General features: G+C 40.6%; 2 protein-coding genes across 2 annotated transcripts; both read right to left on the minus strand.

The window, feature by feature from the left end:
- Positions 1-4,317: 4,317 nt before the first annotated feature.
- On the minus strand, positions 4,318-10,852 carry LOC137915874 (mannose-1-phosphate guanyltransferase alpha-A). The gene is made up of 13 exons (XM_068758994.1): positions 10,767-10,852; positions 9,784-9,881; positions 9,431-9,534; positions 9,106-9,298; positions 8,866-8,925; positions 8,643-8,773; positions 8,468-8,482; positions 6,429-6,563; positions 5,951-6,048; positions 5,828-5,874; positions 5,635-5,727; positions 5,262-5,430; positions 4,318-4,804 (listed from the first exon to the last, which is right to left on the minus strand). Exons 1-13 carry the CDS (start codon positions 10,804-10,806, stop codon positions 4,704-4,706), a joined length of 1,284 nt encoding a protein of 427 aa, XP_068615095.1. The 5' UTR covers positions 10,807-10,852; the 3' UTR covers positions 4,318-4,703.
- A 2,780-nt stretch (positions 10,853-13,632) lies between these two features.
- LOC137915876 (probable hydrolase PNKD) lies at positions 13,633-17,882 on the minus strand. Its single transcript, XM_068758995.1, has 9 exons — positions 17,725-17,882; positions 17,357-17,472; positions 16,657-16,769; positions 16,316-16,374; positions 16,052-16,144; positions 15,393-15,556; positions 14,729-14,815; positions 14,516-14,631; positions 13,633-13,946 (listed from the first exon to the last, which is right to left on the minus strand). Exons 1-9 carry the CDS (start codon positions 17,880-17,882, stop codon positions 13,773-13,775), a joined length of 1,080 nt encoding a protein of 359 aa, XP_068615096.1. The 3' UTR covers positions 13,633-13,772.
- Between the last annotated feature and the right edge of the window lie 1,799 nt (positions 17,883-19,681).

Consider the following 19,681-nt stretch of genomic DNA (forward strand, 5'->3'; position numbering starts at 1 on the left):
CCTACCTAGCGGTAGAAAAGCTGTTTCACTCCTTCAACACAAAGGGGCCATTCAAACCAGCTGTCTTCACTTCTTAATTACAGGAGCATGATGGCCTGACTGGGAGGAGGGGTTAAAGCAGCAAGGATCATAATAAATGATACAATGAATAAATAATACAATATATGATCTGGAACTAAGAAATAGAATCATCATCATTAACTCATCCCCTGAAACATTTTAAAATAATTAATACATATGATCAATTTGTGTTTTATTAATCCCTGAGCCCAACGACAGATAAACTGTAGTACCGTGTGTTTCAATACATTTTCATCAATGCATTGTGCATCACTATTAGTTAACACAATTTCAGGCAGCTGCAGTGCTCCACATTTATGTTATTCTCAGAGTTTGGAACGTTCTTTGTGTTAAATCCTGTGCTTAGAGGCATTTGACCAGAGAGAGCAGCAGAGTTTATGTGAGTTCAATCTGCTGAGAAGTGGAACTAAGACTGTTTTCAATGTGGGGATTCCGGCTGGGCTTAGCTCATCTGTATTAAACTCACCCACACATACAGTGAAACTATCAGGCACGAAAACACAAAGGGAGGTTAAAAATGGGGAGGGGGGGCATCAAACTGAACAGCGCCTTCATCACGTTATCTTCCCAGATAATTATTGCTGCATTCAATATGTTAACATGTAATCACAGGGACATCACTCCAACGTCATGATGAAGATTTCATCTTGAGATATGAGACAACATGAGATGCTTGACAAATTCAGGCTTCGTCTTTTGATAGGCCTGCAAGAAAATAAAATCATTAGCAAACCTAATTTCTCATTTTGATGCAACTCGAAGATCATTTTCTTCTTTCGGCAGAACAGCTGACTATATACGTTTTTTTATGTTTTAATGATGTTTATTCCTAATGTGTTAAAACAATATTAATGAAGATTAGACAACAAACACACAATTCAAAGATCCAACACTTGGAAAAAACTTGAAATATATAATTATAATTGATACAAGCTGTGTCATTACATTTAAGGGACATTTAAACCACATTAATAAAATTCTGAATTCCATAATCTAACTCTGGATTTCCAGGATACAACACACGCCTCTGAGTTGTTCACAGAAACGGGGCTCTTCAGTGTTTTAGAGGACTAAACATTTGTATTCACCGTTGATGCATGACAGCCAAATGTTCCCTCATGCTATGCATTTGAGCTGTGTGAGATGTCCATTTCTATTCGACAGCTCATTTGTCAGTCCTCAGGCTTCTGGCAGGCGTCATCTTTTTGCACTGCTCAGACATGCAAACCGTCTAACTGCTCTCTCAGGTGGAAACATCCCTGGACCTTCTCCCACAGTCAGCCTGGTCTGCAATGCCAGAATCTATTGCACACATGCATACACAAAACATGTGCTCTCACTTTAAGGAATCCCTTGAAATTTGATTTCCCATCATGGCCACCTCCTATACTTGCAGATTTGGTCCACTGTTTGCGGGGGGCGGGGGGGAATAAAGAACCTTTCACCATTCTGAACCCACAGGAAGCGGTTTTAATATGCAGGACTGTGGATAATGAAGTGCCGTCGCCACTGAGGTGCTGAAGTATCGGGTGTTGGAAGATTACTTGCCTTTTAAGCTTCCAACACTGAATCTGATTGTAATTTTTTTGAGGCTGTTGCATCAGATCAGCAGAATATTTTCAGACGGCAGTGTGACACATTTTTTTGAGACATTTCCTCGTCATCCCATTTTCTCAAACAGTAAATCATAAACAATCCAAGACAGGCTTATTTCATGTTGAGTCTAAATCAGTGTGTGTGTGTGTGTGTGTGTGTTTCAGCTTTATATTTCTCCAGCTTTGTGGGACTTTGCTAAACTGGTCCTGATGTGAAAAGTGAAAATCATCTTTGCCCTTGCAGTTGCTATCCCATCCCATGTATTCCGCTGATGCACAATTCGTAACTTTGCATTCTGCCACTGGAGACTTTCTAAAGGCTAATCGTGACATTTTGGCTTTCTCTTGTACTTCATTTCCAGAAGATCTGTTCTACTGTATTGGACCTCCTGAAGTAAACAGAAGCCCTGGAGTGCCTCAAATGAAAAGGTCGAGAATAAGATAACTGCAACACAAATCAGTCACACACAGCTTTTCTTTTTCTCTCTTTTGTTAAAGCTTTACATATATATATAAATAAATTGTGTGTAATTCTGTGCTTCTGAAGAATTCATCATGTGTTTGCCCTAAAGCAGCAAACACAACAACAACAACGGTTGGATGGGGAAAATAAGGCTTATTTCATGTTTTTACTTTTCTCCATTTTCACCCCTGAGACTATAAACTCACATCACCCTGGTTCATAATCAGATCTGTCTGTGGAGCACGTTTTATCGTACAGGCATGACCGTATTGAGCTGAACTGAAACATTTTACTGAATTAATTGCATCTTTGTCTGAACGCCGTCCTTCACAGTAAATAAGTTCTAGCGGGGTTTTTTGTGTGTGTAGAAGTTCAATGATTAACTTCACACACTGAATAAAAAAACAAAACAATAATAGCACAGAAGTGAGGATATCAAAATAACAGCAGCACAAATGGAGTTTCTAAGTCTTCATTTTTGTGATTCACTTTAGAGTGGTCTCCTTTAGACGTGTAACGTCTTAAACTCTTTTGAGAACTCTTCTTGCAGACCTGATGGAAGGGATTCGAGTTTAACTTTTGTCATGTGCTATCTTGAGTGTCCATGGCGATCAATATAAAACATAAAAAAACATGGCCACACTTTCATCAATGAGTGGTGTGGCTCAGTAAATATTAGGATTCCAACGCGCTCTGCAGCGAGAGCCTCTCTGCATAAAAATGTTACTCTTATCGGAATGAAAACCCTTTTGGATCTAATGAATTTTAGGATTTCCTTTTATGGAGTAGCATAAAGGTTTTAGCCCATTTGATTAACATCACGCCAAAAGGGTAAAAGCAATGTAATGAAGGGCCCTTGACTGGCATGAGCCATTTTATGAAGCAATAAGGCACCTGGATGAACAATGAAAAAGCACCTTTGAAAGCATATATGAAAAACTTAGATTAACTAGGTTTTTTTTTTCATTGCATTGGATGGTAGCTTGAGAATAGACTTGATTAAAATAAATTATCCCACGGTTCTAGTATCACAGTTTACATCGCTCCTTAATAGACGCTCTCTTTGCAATAATTGAACTAAAGCGCTGAAGTGATGATGAGTGCTCGGGGACTTAAGTAAATGTTAGTGTGCTGTATCCATAAATTTGAACAGTTCCTTTAATTGTGAATGCACATTTTAAGGATCTGCTGTTGCCGCTTACAGAGCCAAGTCTCAAGGTCCCCCTGCTAAGTCCACAATTTAAAAAGGCAACGTTACGTGATTGCAATGTAAATCTCACATCCGTTGATTTATTTCAGGAATCAATTTGAGACCAACAATAAAATAAAGCTAAGAGGCTTTAATAGGTAAGTAATCACCGTTACAAATTAACCAGTCAGTATAGATCTAGTGATTGTCATTTTCTAATCATTACTTCCACTCACACTAAATAACAAATGTCATGTTTGTCAAGGTTGCCCTCGAAATGTGGGTCTTATATATTTTCTTTACATTATATTATATCCAATTAAATATATATTACAGGTATTTGCATTTATCTTACAGGCAACCTTTTTTTGTATAAACAGAAATGTCAAGGCGAATCAACATTGTCGATCAGACACCAATGTCCTAAGATGTGTATAAGCTCCAGAACAAATACAATGGAACCTCGGCTTTCGACCTACTTGGTTTTCGACCAAAAAAATTGAGTTTAAAATGTCTCGGAAGTCGATCAGATTTTCAGAATTCAAACACACGAGTGGAGCCGAGGTGAATCGAAGACAAGCAAAGGAAGGCGGCGTCTACCCGAGTAGGTTCAGTTTGGGTCAATCTACCATATAGAAGACTGTGCCGATTTTTTGCTTCGTGTGCGTCTGGGTTTTGCTTTGTTCTCCTTAGCTCTTTGTCATGGATCAAAAGAAAGGCAGCAGTAATACTACTGGAAAAGAAAAGAGGAAAGCAGTGAGAACAACTGTTGAATTGAAGGAAATAATCTCCAAATATGAAAATGGCATCCGTGTCTGGGATCACGGTATGGATAAATAAACTATTTAAAACCATAAACTACTGTCATTTAGCTAAACTGAGCTAAATGACAGTTGCCCAGTCATTTTATGGAGGACTTCCCCCTTCCTTCTGTCCCTCCACCTCCCTCCCGACACGCAACCAAAAATGAAAATTATACAGACTTGTGTTAAAATAATTTTTATTATGATTTTGTTTTCATACTATTTACACTTTTATGTATTATCTGTTTAGATACACGTAGCTACATATTAATACAACTGTAGGCATGTAAATGGGCATTTATCTGGCGAGTAGGAACGGATTAATCTAGTTTTCATTTATTCTTCGGGGAAATTCTTTTTTTTTCTTTTCAGTTTTCAAACAGTATTACAAAACAAATTATGTTCGACAACTGAGGTTCCACTGTATGTAAAAGTATACCTCTCAAAAGTTTTTTATTGAATGTCCCATATTCTCACGATTCACAGCTTAAAGGCAGTAACTCTGAGGCGGTGCCGGCCGGCGACCGGCCGCAGGTGTCATCGGTGAAAGTGGACAGCGTGAGGAAGATTAACTAGAGAATGATTTGGTTCTTGAAGCCGCGGTTCAGATCTTTGTGTGGGAGGACGATGGCGTTGAGTATAATCACCTCAGAGGGGATGGTCACGTTACAACCTGGGGAGAGGAAGCACAGCTGTAATCAGTTGTGAAGTGCTAAATATTGCATATGAAATATTATATTCAGTTTTAAATCACCCACTTTGCATATGCTTTTTTTAATATATTTCTAACACTGCTGTGCACGCTAGAAAGACCATCAAGATCTTCTAGTATTGGCTGCACTGTTTTTCCCCAGGTGATCTTTAAAAGTTTATTGAGGTTTGTGGCAACTTTCTTTGCAAGAAAATATCAAGACACATAATAAATGCACAAACAAGTCAAACTAAATCGTGGACTGAAGCCAGCATGAACCGCTGAGCAGCAACTGCCTAAGCAACCAGAATGTAGAAAACAAAAACGTTTTCAAAAAAGGTTCCTGGTGAGAAATTACACATTTTGACATTGAATATATTGAATTTTTAATGATCCACTTGAGGCATGCAAGGCCCACTCGAGGTCAGAGCGTGCTCACCGAGAATGGTAATGGAGGGCGTGAGTTTCCCCTCTCTGAAGAGAGTCTCGCTGTCTATCTTTGCGTAGGGATCATTGGGGTTTGGGTCACTGGGGGTTCCTTCGACCCTCGACCACTTTCCGATGGTACTGTCCCATCCCACAATGCTGTTCAAAACACAGCAATGGTCCTGCAGGAACAATAACGTGCCAAAAGTTGTACTGATATTCAAGTTGACAAGCTCACGTGTCGTCTTTTATAGACGACACGTGAGCAGGTTTCCCACAAATCCAGTCATCGCTTGAGACAAGGGTTTAAATCACAGTAGCATATAAATCTGTTAGAAAAAGAAAGAGGGCTCGTTCATGGCAGGAAACTGTTTGTAAAAGCTCACCTGTAGAGTGGCACCATGTAGGATGACGGACTCTCGAACTCTGACCCCAGCACCGATGGTCACTCCGGTGCCAACGGACACATTGGGTCCCAGCTGGATTGAGGACAAGATGCACCTGTGTTTAACTTTATAGATATTCTGTTAAATTATATGAAAGTAAGTTGGAAATTTCACACCGGGGACGGATGCTTACCACAGCAGTGGGGTCGATGTTGGCTGTAGGATGAATGTAGACGTTGCCTGTGAAACGGACGGCGGGTGAATGGATTTCTCTCCGACACGTGAAAGGAACCAGAAGAAGAATGATGAATCTCACCACTTATTTTGGGTCCTCCCTCCTTATTTGAGGCCAGTCTTTCGGGATGAGTTGTGTGATACTGGTTCAGGTACAGCCGACTAGCATAAATTGCAGACCTGGAAAAAGAAAACCAAAAATAACAAATTAATTGATGCGAACGATGAGATTATCGCATAGTTTCCTTGAAATTTGAGCATTAACATTATTTTTCTGTTACGTCTTAAAGCTCTGAATGTTTACTGAGGTTTGCTTGGTTACGCTGTTTTGCTAACTGTTGAAAACCTACATGCAGGACATTCTTATCTGCGCTTTATTACGTGAAAGGTTGCGATTCTCTGAAAGGGAGGGGGGGAGGGGGAGGAGCATTCTTAACATTTATGCCACAGCAAATAAAACGTGAAATTACAGATGTGTCAGATTCCAAAGCTGGGGGTTGACCATGCTGCAAAAACAAATGTATGTCCTGCTGAATGCGTATTTAAGAAGATGCACTCACCCTGCAGATTTTATCTGGCTCCAAAAGCTGAGTGTTTTATATACATAGAGTTTCCCTTGTCCTGCTAAGGCAGTGAAAATGTCCTGCTCCAGCCTGATGGCCTCTGCTCGGTGCCAGCCATTGGTTGGCTCGTCTCTGCAGAAGACAGATAATCAGTTTATAATGAGTTACACATCAGTGCCAGGAACGAACACTCAGGAAAATACAGTCTTGTGCAAAACGTTGCAGGGAGTGCGAAGCAAACAACGGCACACCATGTATCCCAAACATATTCACTTACAGGCCGTTTGCAACCAACGTCACCATTCTCCCAGATGATGTTGGGTTTTTGTTTTTTTAGTCGTCATATGGTTTCTTGAACGCAAAAAGGTATAATATTGTTTTGTTTTGTTTTTTAATTTTTATTCTGCTTGGAACAAACTAATAAATAAATAAATAAAAAAAATACAAATAAATGTAACGATGAGCAAAATAATTTACTGCAGTACGGACTGCGTCAGTAAAGACGAGCAGTCCCTCCCGCCCTCTCTTTACTATACATACTATACATTTGTAAAATACGCAAGATATATAAAAAAAAAAAATCAACTTTCCAAAACTCAAGTCTTTCTTAAAGCCGTTCTTTAACAGATGAATTTAGAGTCGTACAATCCAGTCCTCAGAATAAAATTAGGGCAGCGAGTTAAAATGCTGTCAGAGCTGGGCTGAAACCAAAGCTGATTAGCTAGTAGTGATCCAAAACTTATAGGAGAGTCTATGTGTTCCATATTAATCAGGTTCTCTGGCATAGTGCATTGTAAGAGTCCCAAGATGAAACGGTGTGTTAAATATTGATGAAAAGAATATTTTATAGGATAGCACCCATAATCGAACTTTTACCATGAAGGAGGGGTGTGGTTGGAGGCAAACTACTTCCCGAGAGATTTTGCAGTATAAGCCTTTTGATTTTTATCAAGTATCTCAGACAAGCTCAACAAATTTGCTGATTCAGCTCCCCGTTTGATTTAAGTGCTATTGATTTTAGGCAGTAAATTATGCACAACATGGTTTGACCTCCCGTAATATATTTCGGAAGTCAGCGGAGTGCAAATGTTATAACACACCAGAGTGAACACTTAAAAAAAGAATGTCAGATTTCCAAGAATGTGAAAGAAAGAATGTATTTATTGATCCCTTGTGAAATTATGGCTTCTGTGGGTGACCAGTGTGCAGCAAGTCCACATTAATATATATCAAGAAGATGAATTGACCTTGGCAAAATGGAGGATGCAGTGTTAGACACTTTGGAGGGCAAGCTGCAAAAAAGGGCTGGTTTTTTTGGGGGACAAATTCTAGAACTCTGACTAGAGTAGACAAAGGTGAAGAGAGGGAATTATTATTCATCTGCAAATATGTATCTCAAATTACTTCCGTCTTTGCACTAGCAATTTTATAAAAAATATATAAAGTTTGAAAATTTAGGACATTTGTTTGTAGGACAGAAAAGACAAATTCCACTCTCATATTTTTCCATTGACACGACCGCCAGACACCAGTGAGCTTCACTTAGCACAAGACTGGAAACAGGTGGAGACAATTAGCCTAGCTTTTTCAAAAGGTAAGAAATGCACACATATTTGCATTAACAATTATCCTATTCACCTAAACTGTACAAAAGCCGAAGTGTACAAATAACAGGTCATGATTATTATTATTATAGGTGGCATCGACATTCTTGTGTAAATCTCTGAAAGAATATACCTGTAAATGAGAACATTTTAGATTAATTTTATATTTAATTTCTAACGAGCAAAGGCCCTGCAGGTCCTCGGTGGTTCACAGGGGGAAATTACCAAAAGACATGCCAATATATAAGTAAATAAATACATAGTCAAGCAGTTGCAAAATGAGGGGTTCATAAATTGCCAGGAAAAATTCACAAGCATCATTCTCAAAGCGCCCTATGCAATCTCCACCTTATCAGGGGTTACTTTCTACCCTTCACACCATACACCAAGAGCTCTATGACTACACCGTGCAGCCCAGATGTACCAACTTACCCATCATATGGATATCTGATGATTGTGTAAGCAAACAGAAATCATGGAAGGGAGGACAGGAGAAGAGTGGAAAAAAGACAAATGAAGAGGACCAAAAGAAACGGAATAGATGGTTTTCACATTTCTTCCTCCAAACAGACCCCCCCCCCCCATAAAAAAGAACACCCCAACTCACAACAACATGTCGTGCTGATTGTTCTGAAAGACGGTGCCGATGTGCTGGAAGATGTCCGGGTTAAAGAGGTATATCCCGCAGTTTATGATGTCGCTCACGAACGTGCTCGGCTTTTCCACGTAATGCAAGACCTGAATGAAAATAGAGCAGCAGTTCTGATTTAAAGCTAAATAGTGATTGATGAGTGATCATTTAGGGAGAAAAGGCAGGAACGTTTAAATACCTCATTGGTCTCCTTGTTTTCCACAATACAGCCATAATTCATGGATTGTTTTCTGTTCGCCTGAAGATTAAAAAAATAAAAATCACAGGAAACTTTAGGACACATTCAATTCGGGCAATGTTTTCTTTGCTGAACGCAAAAGACAAATAAAAGGGGACACACAAACCCCTTCAAGAATTTTACTTGCTACATATTTCAATTTCTAAAAGACTGTAAAAACCATAAATCGTGAAATTTCACCGTTGTCCCAAGGATAACAAAGCTGCTTGGTTCTCCGTGTTCCTTCTGGAACCTGAGCATCTCTGTGAGAGGAAAAGCCGCACAGACGTCAGCATTCAGTACGAAAAAAGCTTCCGGACTGCCAGAGACAATCTGATCTCGGAAGTGATAGATGCCCCCTCCAGTGCCCAGAGCGGCGTACTCCTGCAGATACCTGCAGTGGAGAGGCAAGGAGATCAGCATGCCTGCAGTCACTCGGCAGGACAACGTAACACCTTTCATAAAGAAAAGGTGAATCTAACACGGAAAAAAATAAACAATATTTTGGGCATTGTGTGATTTCTACCTGATTGAAATCTTGAACTCTTGCTGTGCATTGAGCACAAATCTGGTCAATTCCTCATTTGGTTGATAAAAGCCGATGAGCAAAATCTCCTTCAAATTTGGTACCTTGCAAGACAAAAAAAAACAAAACAATGCTCATTATTGAACTAATTTATGCAAATCAGAACAAATGGAAGGGAACAACGAGCACAGGTTAGCCTCGCAAGGTGCTATGCAGGGGCAAAACTAAATACTGTAAGATAACATGAACATCAACAACAATCAAACAATTACACTTTTTATTAGATAAATATAATCTAAGCTTATGTGCATTTAATTATCGATGCTAAGGCAACGTATTGAAATAATAATCACCTTTGCACATGCTTCAATGTGGTGCTGCAGCATTGGCACTCCAGCTATTGGGAACAACGGTTTGGGAACTTCAAAGGACAGCGGCCGAAACCGCGTACCTGCAAAGGAAAGCATATCAGTAATGATCAGTAGTCGATGTTTGCAAAATGACATTACAATGCAGATCATTTTTCTTTGTTTGTAGTAGAATCACTGAATACACGACGTGTGAAGTTATAGTATTATCCCCTCATGCCTTTCAGAAGGGGTAGGATTAAATAAGTATATACTTCTTCCTACTCCTTTTCGCTCATGTAAACTTCATAGTTAGTGAATTATGGCTATTATTTATTATTTTGAGTTATTATTGTTAATCAATATTACATGTGATGCGTGTGTGTGAATATGTCTTTATATATGTATGTATATATGTATTTAAGTATATGTATATGTATGCATGTATTTGGCATTGTTTTATCATTTTACTCTTTGTTGTTTACATGGTCGAAATAAATAAATAAATACAGAAGTTGAGTATTTGAGATACCCAACTGTGTTTTTACGTAACTAAATGGAGTACCCAGAATTACATACTACTCTGGAATGTGCAGATTACATAAATGAAAATGCATTCGAGGTGAGGAAATGAGTCAAACATGCAAGGCAGCGAAAGTAAAACATCTCCGCATTACAAACCGTAACTTGTTTCTGTCGTGAATACACCTTTACGCTAGGGCGCTATGTTCTCACGTAACGTTAGCAATGTTGTAACGTGTGAAATAATCTGCATCGACAAGGTTCTGTTATTACATTTTGGGTTTTTTTTTTGTGCGTCGTTATAAACATATAAATACACAGCGCTTAGTTTGAATGTTGTTGTCCTATTACGCCACGTCATTGTTACAAACGAAGCTCGGCAGCTCTCAGGCAGGCATGCTAGCAACCTAGCTTCGCTTTTATCTGACAGCAGTCACAAACACAACAATGGCGAGTTCTATTCCTACCTTTCTGTGGGCCTCCAATTAAAATCACTGCCTTCAACATCTTGACCAGGAAGCCGTGACAATTAAAATACGCGTGGAAATCTCCCGTTCCTTTTTTGCGAATTTATTAATCTTACTATGGTGACGCCATAACCCGCCCTACACCGCTTCTGATTGGTTAGCCAGTATATGTTTGTCACAATCAGAACCAATCAAAACCTATTTTGCCAAACGTAATTAATGTTAGCAAATTAGAGGGGGCCGCGGTTGTGTCCTGTCGTCGTCGTAGTAGAATTTAAATTTAACCAAGTTTTTAATGAATACTTCCGCCTTCACGTCAAGTGACGCTCACGTGTTGGAAAAGAAATAGAGTGGAGGAGCAGATCAGTGGAATGCAGTCTATAGAGGTGATTTAAAGACAAGACAACACATAATCGATAAAAAAAAATAACAAAAATATATATGTAGTTAACAATTTTGTAAAAAAAAAAGAATAATCATGTATGTTGGTACGTTTGACAAATTATGTTACACTCGGAATTTCCAGATTGGGAAATGTCATTATTCCTGTAACTTGTTTTCTTTAAGACAAATGATACATCAAAGGTTTCAGGCCTCTGTGAAAGTTTTTGAAAGACAACATTTTCTAGCATTTCGCCCCTTAAAAGAAATACCATACTTTGGTCTTGTGTAATTCATGACACCATTCAAACCCGATTCAGTGACCTCGGGTTGTGTGAAATTCATTCATTCATCTTCTTAACCGCTTTGTCCGTTACCGGCTCGCAGGTCATGTTGGAGCTCCCATGCAGCAGTCAATGGGCGAGAGGCGGGGTACACCCTGGACAAGCCGCCAGTTCAGTGCAGGGCCACACACAGACAGACAATCATACACACACACACACACACACCTATGGGCAATTTAGCGTAACCAATTCACCTAATTTGCAGGTTTTTGCTGGTGGGAGGAAGCCGGAGAACCCGGAGAGAACCCACGCAGGCACGGGGAGAACATGCAAACTCCTCTCAGAAAGGCCTCAAGTCAGATTCAAACCTGCGACTTTCTTGCTGTGAGGCAACAGCGCTTAATAGTGCATCAATATTTTATTAAATTTAAGATTACAAAAATACTTAATCTGTAAAATATGATCACTAACAGTTTTAGGCTATCATCAGATGCTTTCAACAGTTAGTCAACCATTATATGATTTTATTAAAGATATGCATCGCAGCAAGAAAGCATTTCAGATTTAATGTGATTAAATGGAACTATTAATACCCGTTGTTCTGGAAGACATAATCAATTGTACTTGAATTCATTTCTATTAATTGAGGCGACGTGATAGATTTAAATGTTAATTTTTTTTATTATTCAGTCTGTGTATACTTGGTGGTTTTAAGACTCAAGTGCATGATTGGATTTCAGAGGTACCGTCTTTATGGAAGAGAAATCAAACAGCTTTGATGTGTTCCTTGTACCTCTAATTATCCCTGTGATTCATTAAGAAGACACAGCTTGAATTTACACTGGTGAAACAAGAAAGTTCAGCTCACCCGTTTGTTTCTGTTAGTGTGTAACGTACATGCGCATAAAGTAGGTTAGACTAGCGTTTAAACTGCGGGAAGCCATGGCACTGGGGAAAAAATAACTCAGCTGTCAAATTTTGAGCACAGACAGCTCAGTTCATAGCTCCTCATTAAAACATAACCTGAAGTAAAGCAGTTTGTTATGTGAAGCTGTTCAGACATATGCAAATATGGTGCGATTTTGCATTGCACAACAGAATAACACTTTCGACAATTACCAAGGGACAAATTGCTTTAGTTAGTACGAGTCTTCCTCTAGAAACTACAGAGGAATCCAGTGACTGTTCAAATCTCAAAAGTTTAAAGGGTTTTAACACATATGAAGAAGTAAGATAAATGTGCATGGGAAGAAGACAGCCTTTATTACACCAATACAATCTTCTTTCATTGCCAGGTCACAGTACAGTACAATATATTCTCTAGTATATTAGAAAATGTGTGCAATCTGCATTGAGAAAAAAAAAAACATTGTCTATTTGGTTACATCAACATTGTTTCTGATATATATTTCTTTTAATAATTTAGAAAAGAAAAAATATATTTCATCACCATCTCACTCTTAAATATTACACACGTGCATTCAAACCTGACTGAAAATAGCGTATGGCTACAGATTGCTTGAATAAATGAGCTTCATTCTAATAATTTGGAGATGCGAGTAATTCTACAGGTTGTTCCTCAACAATTCAGTCACGTTCCATCAATAGAAACCACCAAACCCTTCACTAATGTTCACATATTTGTAACAACTAAGAATTCTAAATGTGGAACAAGGCTCAAATGCACAAACAAGGATGTTCTTATTCTTTACAGTGGGGCCTACTCAGAAAAATTATTGTCCTTTCTTCACTTATCTATAAGAGAAAAATTGTTGGACATAAAAAGGTAGAATATTTGGCTCATGTTATTCTAGCCGAGCAGTGTTGTGTCCCCCCGATTGTGCTGATTTTAACACAGTACCGTTACTGATGAAAATAATAATACAACAAAATATTCACAATCTAAACCTCAAGACAAAACGTATTTCATGGACAGGTTCATTCCTCTTAATCGGCGCTATAAATGTAAAATCAACAGACTGTTTTTAAATAGCTGGACTTGTTGTATTCAAACAAACACTCCGCTAAATCGACCTGTGTATTGTCCAGACCTATATTTTAACACACAAAATTTAGACATCGGGTTGTACCTACTTGTAAAATGACAGAAAGCTACTTCCACATTGTTGTTATGCATTTAAAGAGGAACAAAATGAATACAGCCTTGTTTGTCAACAAAGAGCAACAACAACATACCGTATTTAATTATGTTCCTAGTGTTCTCTGATGCAGGCTGATGAAGATCAAAACTTAATGCCCATTCAAGCTTATGGAACTTGTTTTCCCGTACGGAATCCCAGCGCTCCCATCGACGGTACTTTACTGTCCTCTGTTCGGCTCGCTATCGCCTGCTGAAGAGGTCTTTACGTTTTCGCAGCTCCTCCAGAACGCGGGCTCTGAACTGCGTCCAGTCTTCGTCCTGGTACTGCTGGATGCCCAGGAACAGGTGGAGCTCGGCGGAGTGGCTGCGGAGGAAGGGGTTGTACAGCTTCTCTTCCCCGATGGTGGAGGGACACTGGAGAAGACACGCAGAGAGATGAGCGCCAACATCCTTTCAATAACGCTGCACATGCATGTAGACATGGGATAAGCCTTTCTTCCCTGTTGCTGGGCAGCGTGGATTCCTTCTGGGACGCTTTAGAGCAGTGCTTCTCAATTATTTTCTGTTCCGCCCCCCCCTAGGAAGAAAAAAACATTTCGCCCCCCCCGAAAAAAAAAAACACTCTTGTATCCTTCTTATTAACATACAAAGAATTATGAAAAAGAAAGAAATATAGATCAACTTACAACAAAGAATAACTTTATTACAATTTTTTTTAGTGTGCAACAGAAAATGAGGAAGTCAAGTCTTTCTTCTTCTCCCACCGTATATTGTTTACAACCGCTCTTCTTCTGCTAATCCTCCCTGCGCGCACTCTGACAATCAGGGCGCCACTGCCAGCTACTGGAGTGGATGTGCAATTACACTTTACTCTCGTAAGGCAAAAAAAATATTTTCTCCGAGGTCACGGGCGCCCCCCCTGACATCGCACTGCGCGCCCCACCATTTGAGAACCACTGCTTTAGAGGCATAACAATTCTCACCGTAGACAGCTTTTGGCCTCGCTGCTGCATCACCCACTGATACTTGTTCTCCCTGGTCGCGTTGCGTGGCTCGACCTGAGCAGCAAACAGCAGGTTCTCCTCTGCATACTCATGACCTGAAGGACAGCCAGTTAACAGAAAAAATAATGCCCACCGGCATCCGCACAATCAAAAGCTGTGCAGCTCTCTGATAACTGAGAAGGGCTTCCTTACCCGGCCATAATAGAGTGTCATCACTCAAGGAGGCGACCACGTTGAGAGAGGAGAGCATGGTTGTGGCGTTGCCCTCAAACATCCTTCCTGGAAAAAAAACAAAATGGTTTCCTAACACAAACAATTAACAAAACCATTTTAGAGGTTATCATGTCTGCATTTGAACGACTGACTTTTAATTGCATTAGAAATTGACAAATTGAAATGTGAAGCTGCAGGAAAGTCTTTTAAAAAAATGTCCCTAATTCATGCTAACTAACTCCTCTGTGCGTCTGATCTCCTCCTGTGACCCAGAACACGTTCCCTCTTTACTACAATGGAGGATATGGAACAAGGAGAAGGGGGTTTCAGGGGGTGGGGGATTCATTTTGTGTCTTCTCCTTGCATCTCTCACATCCTCAGTGGAAGGAGCAATAATGCAAAGATGAGATGTGACTGACTGAAATAAGAGACACATGTTAGCAAAATGGATTGCATCTGGAAGCTCCTTGCCGTTATTCAGTGGCTAATTAGCAGGTACAAAAGCCTGCATTTGGTTTATGATGATTCCACAGACATCGTATGTCCTGCGCCTCCATTAGCGACACGGAAAAATACAAACTGTTCCGAAAAAGAGAACGCTGTGTGTGATCATTCCTATGGATTATGCTTCATTTTAACTCACCGCACCCCGAGAGGAACACCAGGTCACCAGAAAAGAGGCTGGAGGGGCCGCCGATGGACTGACCATCCAGGAGGTAGATCATGTGACCCACTGTGTGTCCAGGAGTGAAGAGGGCCTTAAAGCAAATCCGGCCAAATGTTACCGAGTCCTCGTGGGAGAGAGCGCTGGAACACAGAAAAGAAAACGGGAATTATTGCAACACAGTTGATGTACGAGTTACACGCCTCTTTTCCAGGAACAGATAATAAAACCAAGCTTTCATATACTGCAAACATGGTATCTGTATAACATTATAGATGCTACTTCTTTGAGATCACTGATTTTTACAATAAATATCCATGAATCCTATAGTTTTGACGTTATGCAACTTAATTGCATATTTATTGATCCTTTGGGATCGATAAAGTATCTATGTACGTACCTATCTATCGATATACTGTACATCTAGCGACACCTCCATTCTATCGAATCGTCCATTCTCAACCTCCCAGACAAGACAGAACACTTTTCCAAAGGACGATAATTAACCGTGAAATTCAGCTGCTTCGAGTTCTGACACAGGGAACAAGTCGGGGCTCAGAACACTCGGACGGATGGTGTGTGTGTGTGGGGGGGGGGGGGGGGGGCTATTATGCTGCACTGCACAGGTTGGGACTTACTGTGTGAGGCCAGGAATGTTATCGGCAGCACTTCCGTAAACTCTGCATGAGCTGTGAAGCCTTTTCAACTCTTTGTTCCCCCCGCTGTGATCCCTACAAATGGAAGAGCATTGCGGAAAATCAGAAAATCACGAATTCGCTTTGGCCTCCAACCAATGCCGACTCGGGTCTTTTCAATGGATCCGGTCTCTATGGTGAAATCAGACAACCAGTGAATCTCTAACCCATCTCTTATCACTCATATGTGAAATCTACGCAACTCACCAGTGCTTGTGTGTACAGAGTATTGCTTCTAACGTGACTCCCTCTTCCCTCAGAACAGCCTGAAAACCAAGGCAGACGAAACCTTAAATATTAAACAGTGCGTCAGCAGCACTTTACTGGAAAGTTCGTTGACCCGCAAAATGCATCAGAATGTTTGACAGTGAATTTAGCTTCGTGCTTGAAATGTGTGTTTCTGAGAACGCACTTACAAACTGCGATCATTCACTAAAAACAATTCAAAATCAATGGTGAACAGGAAAGGTCATTTTCTGCATGACGAGAGATCTGAAATTGGCCAAAAAAAACATATTATACACACAACGGAGATTACTGGCAATCACCTGCACAGCTTCAGGGTCTGCAGGGTCCACAACAACTGCAATGCTGGAAGCCGTGTCCATTACAAGATAGCTGTAGTTGTCAGACAGCACAGCCATGGGAATGATTTTGATGCCTGCAGGGAGAAAAGGAGTTAAAATAACAATACGTGAAAGGACCTAGCCCTAAGGAGTGCAATACGCTAAATAATACGGCATAATGCTCCAGAAAACAAGGAAAAAACAGATCAGGGTTGAGATGAATGCAGCAAACTGGAAAAATAAAGACAGATAGGAAGAACAAAAAGAACATTTATTTGGTTCTACTACGTTCTACCGGTCATTTAGAACTGAAGACGACTCTTGGATGAGAGGTGAAATGTCTTCAACCAAACTTAAACAAGTCAAGTTTAAGCCTCACTTCCATCAGTCTGCCCCGGGTCAGTCGCAGCTTCACCACCACCAAGTGTGGAGCGAATGAATAATGCACTATGAGCTGAGCGTATACAAGTCCAATGCATTATTATTATTATTATTATCATTAATTTGCTGCTCTTCTTGGAAGAACAAGGCGGTGAGAGAGTGGTCGTACAACGGATGGATGGATAATAGACGCTTCTTTCAACTCTGTAGCCTCCATTATTCAGCACCATGAAAGCAAACCATCCAGAAGAGTCTGTTGTGCTGAACGCTCAAAGGCAATGGAGGGTAAACTGCTGTGTACCGTTCATCTCCATCGGCAGAGATGTGGAATGGCCAGCTGGAAAACGTTCCCGGGCTTTCCTCATTTGCCTCTTGTAGTACATGTAGCCAAGAATGGTTCTTGTATACAGTGTGTACCTATGAAATAAACAAACAAACAATCAATAATATAAATAGATCCGGCCAAGAGGTGAACCTAGTCTAGATATTTATCTAAAACACATACACGTAATATATGTATGTATATATTTATGAAAGGGAATGTGTTTATTAAATTCAGTCGGTAGGGATAGTCTCTCATTGGGAATGGCTAGATGCTATTATGCTATGCTAACTACACTCACCGCGATAACAACCGAGTTTTATGAGATAAGGTCGTCTTATACTCACGCAATTCGGAACAACGGCTTCTCTGTTCGGGCCATTAGTTTGCTAAACAGTCGCTTCCAAAGCACGGTCCCTCCGCGTCGATAACGAACGCAGAAGCAGCAGAAACAGAAGAAAGATGCGGTTGAAGCGAGGGTCACCGTCCACACCGGAAGCGCCATAGCCTCTGAGCTGAACGCGATGACGTAGGCAATGACGCGTCAATTCCGGAAGAGAGAGACCATTTAGATACTCAGAGTCCAGAGTATCTCCCGAACAGTACCAAATTACAAGTAAATTCGGACACAATAGAAAGGAAATCCAAAGTGTTAATTTGCGCATTCAAACAGTAGAAATACAATCTAATGTTTCACAACGCTGGCTTGTGCAAATGGATACATTTTAAATGTTTTAGCCAGACCATCAACAAGTTTAAACAAGTATCAAGGGATGCAAGTTGAAAGTGTGTGTAAGGTGTAATATTGTGAATGTTGATGAAAAGAATAAATAAAGTATTCAGCGCGGTTGGTGTAATTAGAGGCGTCCTCCAGAAGGGGGCGGTGTCGCACCAGCATAGCAGCGGCTTTGTGAAGGTTCCACAACGTGAACAAAAGAAGCTGAATGAGCAGCTGCTTGTTGTTAAAGTGTAACGTTGGTGTGCGCGACGCGACATGAAGGTATCGACGAGTCCAAAAAGGCTGTGGCTCGATGTATTGCTCGGGTTGTTCTGCAGCGCCTATTCACGGGCGCGATCCCGCTGGTCCACCGTTCCGCCGGGTGGACCACGGCATCTTAGGACCTGCTACGACTCCTCCCCTGACGAGGCGACGTGGTGGTCCCCGGTCCCCGAGGCGCACCACATCGAGCGCGGACGCCCGATCGGAATGATCGTCATAGCCCGCTGCAGCCCAGGCCCTGAGCTCAGGCGATCCGACAGCCGGCCCGCCTCCCGGTATAGGCTTGGCTGGGATTACAGGCGCACGCCACCGCGCCCGGCAGTTCTCGCGAGGACCCAGGAGCCTTTTATCTTTCACTAGAATGACGTCATATATGAGCTCATCGGCATTTTTCAGGAGTCCATCCTGACCTCAATTTTGAAGCTAGAGACTTCAAATTTGGTGTGCACACTCATAGTTCATTCTAGTTTCATATATGTTACTGTTGTAGTTGTAGCTTTTCCTGTTCCGGAGCAGCAAGCTAGCGCAGGTTTGGCCCCTCTGATCCGGAAGCCCTGTTTACTGTCTCACAAGATCGAATAGTCTATTGGAGGTGAGGGTCTGCAATCTCTGATTGTCTCTTGTTTAATGAGTGAAGTGAAATGACCCCATACCAGCTGAGTTCTATCATGACAAGAAACACAGTGAATAAAAGTTTATATCCTTCTACGGTCACAACATGAGGAATCGAATCCCTAACATTTCAGCATCTTGCGAGTGGAGCAGTTAAATGTATGCGTTCTAAATATTAATTGTAAAATCTGTGAACTTCGCCTTTTATTCACGCATTATTTAAAGATGTATGTGAAAAGATCTCACTAAATAAAAGTCTTTAAATAAAAAACATGTCTTTATTTGAGGGTGGTTACCAGGCAAGAAGACAGCCAGTGCCTAGAGCCTCCAAACGATGAATAATGAATAAGTTGAGCTGCAGCCTTTGAGGAATCCAGTGGTGAGCCTGTCTTTTCCACATCAACCTGTATTCTCCCTTTTACAGGTAGTCCAGGTTGAATATTTCCACAGCTTTCACCTCTTTGGTTATAAACACCTCAACTAAACTACATTCACCTCCAGAAGACCAAGGACCCTGACGCTGAGGGAACACTGAGCTCTGCTGCTAAACCTGAGAAAAACAAAATCAACAACATCAAATGCTTTTCCTCTTATTTTCATGGATTGCAACAATAAATTGTAGGATTTCTAACACATGCTGTCATTATGGCATGATTTGAATGAATACCACCTTAATTGATGACGTAGTATTA

This window comes from Brachionichthys hirsutus, unplaced genomic scaffold (genome assembly GCF_040956055.1).
Source record: "Brachionichthys hirsutus isolate HB-005 unplaced genomic scaffold, CSIRO-AGI_Bhir_v1 contig_750, whole genome shotgun sequence".
Classification (NCBI taxonomy): Eukaryota; Metazoa; Chordata; class Actinopteri; order Lophiiformes; family Brachionichthyidae; genus Brachionichthys; species Brachionichthys hirsutus.

Excerpts from the sequence above, each read along its gene's own strand:
- LOC137915874 (XM_068758994.1), bottom strand. The coding sequence starts at position 10,806 with ATGTTGAAGGCAGTGATTTTAATTGGAGGCCCACAGAAAG. Across the intron at positions 9,535-9,783 it reads ACATTGAAGCATGTGCAAAG|GTACCAAATTTGAAGGAGAT; the intron begins GTGATTATTATT and ends TTGTCTTGCAAG. Across the intron at positions 8,774-8,865 it reads AAAACAAGGAGACCAATGAG|GTCTTGCATTACGTGGAAAA; the intron begins GTATTTAAACGT and ends ATTTTCATTCAG.
- LOC137915876 (XM_068758995.1), bottom strand. The coding sequence starts at position 17,882 with ATGGCGCTTCCGGTGTGGACGGTGACCCTCGCTTCAACCGCATCTTTC. Across the intron at positions 17,473-17,724 it reads AAGCCGTTGTTCCGAATTGC|GTACACACTGTATACAAGAA; the intron begins GTGAGTATAAGA and ends TTTATTTCATAG. Across the intron at positions 16,145-16,315 it reads CTCTGTACACACAAGCACTG|GGATCACAGCGGGGGGAACA; the intron begins GTGAGTTGCGTA and ends TTCCATTTGTAG.